The sequence below is a fragment of the Egretta garzetta genome, unplaced genomic scaffold (assembly GCF_000687185.1).
Source record: "Egretta garzetta isolate BGI_Z169 unplaced genomic scaffold, ASM68718v1 scaffold629, whole genome shotgun sequence".
Lineage (NCBI taxonomy): Eukaryota > Metazoa > Chordata > Aves > Pelecaniformes > Ardeidae > Egretta > Egretta garzetta.
In genome coordinates, this window is record NW_009260785.1 from 242,134 (window position 1) to 249,349 (window position 7,216).

At 39.1% G+C, this 7,216-nt stretch overlaps 1 protein-coding gene across 1 annotated transcript in view; it reads right to left on the reverse strand.

The window, feature by feature from the left end:
- The window catches only part of CRPPA (CDP-L-ribitol pyrophosphorylase A), a 116,065-nt gene extending 115,158 nt beyond the window's left edge, over positions 1-907 (reverse strand). Inside the window, exon 1 of the mRNA XM_035901770.1 lies at positions 792-907. Coding sequence (XP_035757663.1) covers positions 792-907 — 116 coding nt within the window. The remainder of the gene's footprint in view (positions 1-791) is intronic.
- Positions 908-7,216: the final 6,309 nt, after the last annotated feature.

The window sequence follows — 7,216 nt, forward strand, 5'->3', positions numbered from 1 at the left end:
GGGGGGGGGGGCCTGCCAAAATCCGGTGTGTATTGCCCTTCATCCTAGGAGGGAGAGCAGCAGTCAGTTCACTGGGAGAAGCTGGGATGTTGCAGCTCATCTCACAGAATTGTTTAGATTGGAAAAGACCTATAAGATCACCAAGTCCAACTGCTAACCTAGCACTGCCAAGTCCACCACTAAACGATGTCCCTAAGTGCCACATCTACACCTCTTTTAAATACCTCCAGGGACAGGGACTCCACTACTTTCCTGGGCAGCCTGTTCCAAAGTTTAACAACCCTTTCAGTGAAAAAATTTTACCTAATGTCCAATCTAAGCCTCCCCTGGCACAACTTGAGGCCATTTGCTCTCATCCTATTGCTTGTTACTTGGGAAAAGAGCCCAAGACCCGCTTCACTACAGCCTTCTTTAAGGCAGTTGTAGAGAGCAATAAGGTCTTCCCTCAGCCTCCTCCAGGCTAAACAACCCCAGTTCCCTCACCAGCTTCATTGCCCTTCTCTGGACGCGCTCCAGCACCTCAATGTCCTTGTAGTGAGAGGCCCAACACTGAACCCAGCATTCGAGGTGCAGCCTCACCAGTGCCAAGTACAGGGGGGACGATTGCTTCCCTGCTCCTGCTGGTGTTACCATAGGCAGTAGCAGAGACAGCTAATTGGAAAATTCCCAGGGTTGATACCCATTAGGTGGCAGAAGAGGCACCGTCCAGGGAGGAGGGGACTTGCTGAGCATGGCATCAGGTCACACATTTGTAATTAGCAAAATAAGTTTAAGGTTATGTCTGGCTTCACTGTACATCTTGGGCTGTAACCTGAGTGTCTTTAAATACCATTGCTACACTCTGTCCTCCTCTGAAAGTTTTGGACATCTCGCTGTAAAGATAGCCTTGCAAATCTGAAAGAACCATTGCGAGCTTGTTGCTGCTTATCAGGGAGCAGTGAGGGCCAGCCACTCCAAGAGGGAAGGGGAGCCTGCAGCGGAGCACAGTATCAGGGCAGGCAAGAACAGCAGCCTCACCAACAAGGAGCCAGGATGCTAAGCATGAGTCAGGGTCAGGCCTGGGCCTTCAGGGTCAGGCATAGTCCGGTGATCACCTGGCAAGGTCTCAGTGAGGTGGCAGGTCCCAGGGCAAGCCAGGAAGCCGAGCCAGTGGCTACGGGTCAAGGTCAGGGAGGCACCAGATCAGGTGCAGACATAGGGGGCCAACAATAACGACTCTTCTTGAAAGTAGCTTCCAAGGGAAAAGGAGGAAAGGAGGGTGAGGCCCTTGCTTCTACCTTTCTTCATAACAGCTCTTATCAGTGGAAGAGCTGCCTTTGGACCTGGCAAGCTAAACTCTATAACTCAGCCAGCTAAATGTCTTGAAGGTGGGTGCACTCTGTCCCCTTTGGCATTATTTTTAGGAAAAAATCATTGTCTTATATGCAGGCTGTCCTAAAATGATCACGAGCTTTAGAGTCTGCAGGATTTTTTGATCTATTCTTTACATCTTTGAGAAGCTAACTTATTTACAGCTTTTCAGGTTTCTCTTAGTTGTGTTAAGATGAACCTAAGTAGAACACATATGGAGACTTTTCTGAAGAGTAGGTCTGATCAAAAAAGCAGCATGGAAGGAAGTTCGTTATGTCCCAGCTGGGCTGCTTTGCCAGTGCCAGCTGTGGACTGAGGTAAAATGATCATATGGGATCACAGAGGCATCGTAAGTAGGAGTCATGCAATAGAAGTGAACTGATCGTGCTAGCAAAGGCAGATATCCTTGATACCTGCATAGCAGGAAAGACCTGGAAAATTGGACAGAGTAGTTGGGAACATAGGCACTTTACATGCAGAGGTGTCTTAACAGTTAAGACAATGAACAGCTATCACATCAGCTTGTACCATGCAGTGAAACGTGAGAGGGACTGATGGCAAAGGAAAAAAAATTCAATGAAACCATACAGATGAGCAAATGTATTCTCATGGTCATTGAAGGAAATGGGCATGTAAAAAAAGAGGAAAGAATATGCGTTATACAGATTGCTGAAAAACTTACGGAATGGAGACCCTTTTTACCAGTAAAAGCATTAGCTAGAAGTTGAACTGCCTTCCTCCTTACAAGTGTTGGTCTCATTGTCTTCAGGACTGTTTATCATGTTTATCATTATCATTTTTTTTTTAGAAAATCCATTGGCTCAGAAACTCTGTTTACTTCTTTCTTTTCCTTTTCAGTGGGTCTTATATTTTCTTTTCTTAGAAAGTATTTATCTACATCTAATTCCTGACTGATTACATACATTTGTCTGTTGTCTCTTTTCAGGACTTCCAAGTTTGCTCTGGCTCTTCCCCTCTGTGCAGACTGCCACCCATTCAGCATCACTTCTTTGTTATCAGGTGCTCAAAATGAATTTTTCTTCTTAAGGTAGGCACCTCCAACATCCACAATCATAATGGATCACATAGGTTACATTATTCTTACTTTTTCTTGCAGCAGTTCTATCACATTCTAAAATTCATTCTGTTCTTGTTTTGAAGCCCATTTTCCTTATTATGAGGCTTGATCTGTCCAGAAAAAATTGTATTTGATAATAACTTTGATGGATGCAGACCTCAGTGTCATCAAATATGTTGTATATTTATGGTGAGATTTGATGATCCAACCAAACAGGACTTTGAAGCTGCTGTTGGCTGCACTTGAACATCAGATGCTTATTTAACATAATTATGAATTTATGTTGTGTCTTAGCATGAGTTGAGAAAATTGGGATTTTTGATTTTACATCTTTTTAGTATTCATTTGATAGTAACATTCAATGAAACACAGTGGCATTTTGTGAATACATAATTTTCTTCAGTTCCATTCCATTTTGCATTTTTTACTGAATCAATCTAATAATTTGGTTATTATGCATATATGTGCATGCTCATCTATAAATATTTGAAGTGGGATAAAAAGTAAATTCACACATATTGGAAGAACAATTTTAGATGTTTTTTTAATTGGATAAAGAGGGACAGAGGCAACATTTTTCCCTCAAAGCAGGTAAAGAGCAGGCTAATCCATCATTTCTGTCCAGGGGTATAACATCTGAAACCACAGTAGTAGTTTGCAATTATGCAGTAAATATGCCAATCTTATGTTTGAAAAGAAAAGTGGGGTTTTCTTCTTTTTTATTGAAGAAAGAAGATATGTATGAAATGGAATCAAATTACAGAAGTGAAATTCACCTGAAGATTTAACTGCTGCTGCTGCAAAAAAAAAAATCATCTTTTTCTATGACTGAAACTCATAATAGTGTTTCCAGAGAGCATTACATTGTTGGCGTGGTAGTAATCATACTGAAAGTTTTTTTTGTGGAAAATGAGTGAAAGAATAAAATTTCTTAATTTAAAATTGCAATTGAGTCTTCTGTAGGTGTGTTATAAATTAACTGAGAAATTTTCTGTCCCTTTTTCAAAGTAATTTCTAAGCTTCTGAAGCATTTTTTTTTAATTCAGATGAATCTACCTTTTCGTGGCCAGCAGCAAGGTTCACTATTGTGTGTTTTAAAGAGAAATGCATGCAATCAAGGAACATTTTGCAAATTAAACTGAATTGTAAAAGCCAGATTACAAAACAATACAACACTTCCTACTATAGAAGTGCAATATCAATAAAAAACAAAGGTAAAGCTAAAAATATTTAAAATCTGAGTTATTCTTGCAGCTAACACGGTATCTACAGCATTCTGAGCAGTGATGCAGGCTTTTAGCCAGAACCTTGTGTTTGCAGGATTGTATTTCACTAATTTTATCCAGATATATAAATTATTACTTCAATGGTGGCAAGCCTGTAAGCAAGTGGAATATCAGTTCTCTTTAGAGAGTTTTTCCATTCAAGTAGGATGGCAGTCTTAGCTTTTTTTAAGTCACTAATAACTGTCTCTTAATCACTGAAGTCACTGTTTACAGAGACAGACAGGTTCTTTGCATATCTAAAGAGATTAGAAAGCCCCCCAAAAAATAGTATTTCAGGTTTTAACTTGCATGTCTGTTGCTATTTGTAGCAGTTTACACGAGATCTCAAGGTCTTAGGCTTCATCATAATTTCTACATCTATATATGAAAAAAAAATACTGAGAAAGCATAGTCTGGGTAGGCATTTTTGTTCCCAGACATTTTATTTCAGTTCTGATTGATCACTAGAAAAAATAATCATGTGGCAGTTTTCTCTTATGCTCTTCACAATCTTTTACCTGTTGCTTGTGACTGAGACCTAATCAACCCTCCCCATAGTCCTTTTGGACTGACTTACATCTGCACTGTTTCAGTCTTTGTGCACAGCAGCTGCGTCAGAGCATTTGCGCTGTGGTGACAGTGATTCCCAAGTCAATACCATGTCATAGGGAACTTATTGCTTGAGGCAGTATAATAGATAGTGGAATGTTGAAAAAGGCAAACTATTTTCCCTCCAAATCATAATTAACACCTTCGGGGAAATCTTATTTCATATTAGCATATTTTTATGTTTGCATTTTTACAAATATGATTGTAAAGGGTTATTTCTTGCTCTGAGATTCTTTGATGAAAGTTGCTATAGATGTGTGGAATACTTAAATGAAGTGTTGTGCTATTGATTTGCTCCCATTGCTATGTGGAACTAAGATCAAACCAGCATGTATTCAGCAATGGAGTTATGCACATGCATCACTTGAATGGTGTAAATAGTTGACTATCAAATATCAAAGAGTGCTTACATGCCTAATATACAGTGTGCATAGAATCACCTATAGATTGGATCCCTAAGGGGAATTCTAAGTGCTATTGCCTTCGTGTGCCATTCTGCAAAATATTTCTGATGTATGGGTTTGATTTTTGGCAAAATGGTGTAATGAGCTGTAAAGTTTAGTTAATGAGGTAGAAGTGTTTCACGATTTTTTAGTTTGTTAATAGTTGAAGTGTAAATAGAGAATATGAATGCTACAAATGTAAAGGAAATGTGGTCTCTGAACACAGCGGAGTGTTTTCATACTTGTATGTCATTGTAGGTAAGTGTTGAAAAACATATGTTGAGTTTTGCCTGTTGTATCACATGTGGTTTATGTCACACCTTTGGCATTGTTTGGTTCTGGTAGATGAATTTCTTCTAGAGTCTATCAATACTTGATGCACAGAGGAAGCATCTTGCTTATGTTCTGTGCAAATGCTAGAGAAAAAATGGACCGAGATTTCATTTGATGTTTGACACACATTTTAAAGCTTCACCCTAAAATGTTACAATCAACCTGGAGTGTTTGTCTGTTCTCTACTCAGTAATCCTTTAGGCTATTTCTCTGGGATATGGAAGGTTAGTTCAAGAGCTAATGAGTATTTTCTGTACACAAAGTAAAAAAACATTGAAGATAAGAGAATTACCCCATAGTACCTAATCCAGTAACTCATGAGAGTGAGAGTCCCTGACTGCAGGAGTTTTTGTGAAATTCAGAAAGACTTGAAGAAAGTCTTCTACTGCTTTGGGGAGGTTTTGGCAAGTAGGTGATGAGGTAGAGGCCTCATGTAGTTTTTCATTAGAAATGGTTGACTAGTCTTAAAATGCTTGGCTCCAGAAGGGTATTCATAGGTTCTAGGTACGTTGGTCAGATGTTAAGTTCTGCCAAGGTTGGGTAGGCTTATCTGTTCAGCTTTAACATCATAATTTATTATGCTGGCTTATAGGAATTGTGTTTTAGGGTGTTCGACTGTCAGCAGTTACCTCTGAGAAAAGACTAATGGTGGTTTACTTTTCCCAAAATGATTCAAAGCAGAGACAGTCTATGAACTGGTTAAATATGTGGTATTAAGCCACAGATGCCAGTGATACAGAACAATGTAGTGAAACGTTAGAGAATACTTACGAGCTGAAGTTAGATTCAGAATGGAGTTGGGATTTTCACTTCTCTAAATCTTCGGGTTTTTTCATTTTGGGGTGTGCATATCATCATGCAGTGTTTTATTGCTTTACCATGTTCTGTGTTATCTCCATGGAATGTTTATGAAGGAATGTGAAACAATTCACCAAACTTGTGAGTGATGGAGAGAATCAAATAACACCAATGAGAATTTGCAGATTTGTTATGAATAGGAGTACAAGCTTTACTATTTATTACTACATGGAAAGTACTGCTTCTGCATCTCTTGTCATGTTAATGATAATCCTTACCCTTAAAATGCCAGGAATGTTATTCATTAGTCCCATATCTGAAGAACATAGATTAACTCAGTTTGCCAGAGTTCATATAGGGGACGTTCCATCTGTGTAAGTTTTTACTTAACAAATGAAGACTGGTCCTAGCTATATCATCAGGTACTGAAACTGCAGCAAGTAAGACAAGATACTATCCAACACAAAAATTGGACTTTGCCTTCATTGTGAATTTGTATGGTACACATTAGGCAAAGCAATCATATGGGGCTGGTTCATTTTTCTCCTTTTAATGTCTTAGTGTTGTGTTCTAACCTTTTGGAGCAGTTCGTAAGGGAAGTGCCTTAAAATGCAGCCTGCCTTGTGGAAACATTTGTGAATCTTTTTTTTTCTCTTTCTAAACAGTTGCTTTATAGTGAGCAAAATGTGCAGGATGATAGTCCCTAAAAACAATAGTCCTGTCCTAATCCTTTTCCTTATCCTTTGATGGCTCGTCCAGTTCTAGCATGCAAATGTCAGATTGGAAAGGGTCAGTCCTTTCATCCTTTTCAGTTTTTAGAAAGGTCAAGGTTACAGATTTTTGCCAACTGCAGCAATGTGGCTACCTGTCATCCAGCAACTATAGACTCAGCCTGTTTAACATATACCACTGAGCAACCATCAAAGGTTAACCATTTTCCAACATACTAATCTAGCTGGATGCAAACCAACTACTTAATGAAAAATGCTCTATATCCTGTTACTGTTTTTCTCAGTAATGCAGCTCAACTCATCTTACTTTAAAAATTCTTCCTGACACTTACCTGTCCCAGTACACTTGTGTTTCCACCTACATTGTTTTCTTCAATACTGAACACTTCAGAAAATGGATTAAGTAATGCATCTTTTTTTGTGTTGGAACAGAATTGTGGGACAAGTAACCTAACCGCTGGAAAGAAAAGAGCTTGGTCATTGAGACACCATGGGAAAGAGGATTTAGATTTTGCCAGAGTTTCAAAGGGGAGGGCAGAAGCAGGCAGATTTGCAAGGGGTTGCAGGATTTGAGTAGATAAAGAGTACCACAAAGTACTGCATTCTTAA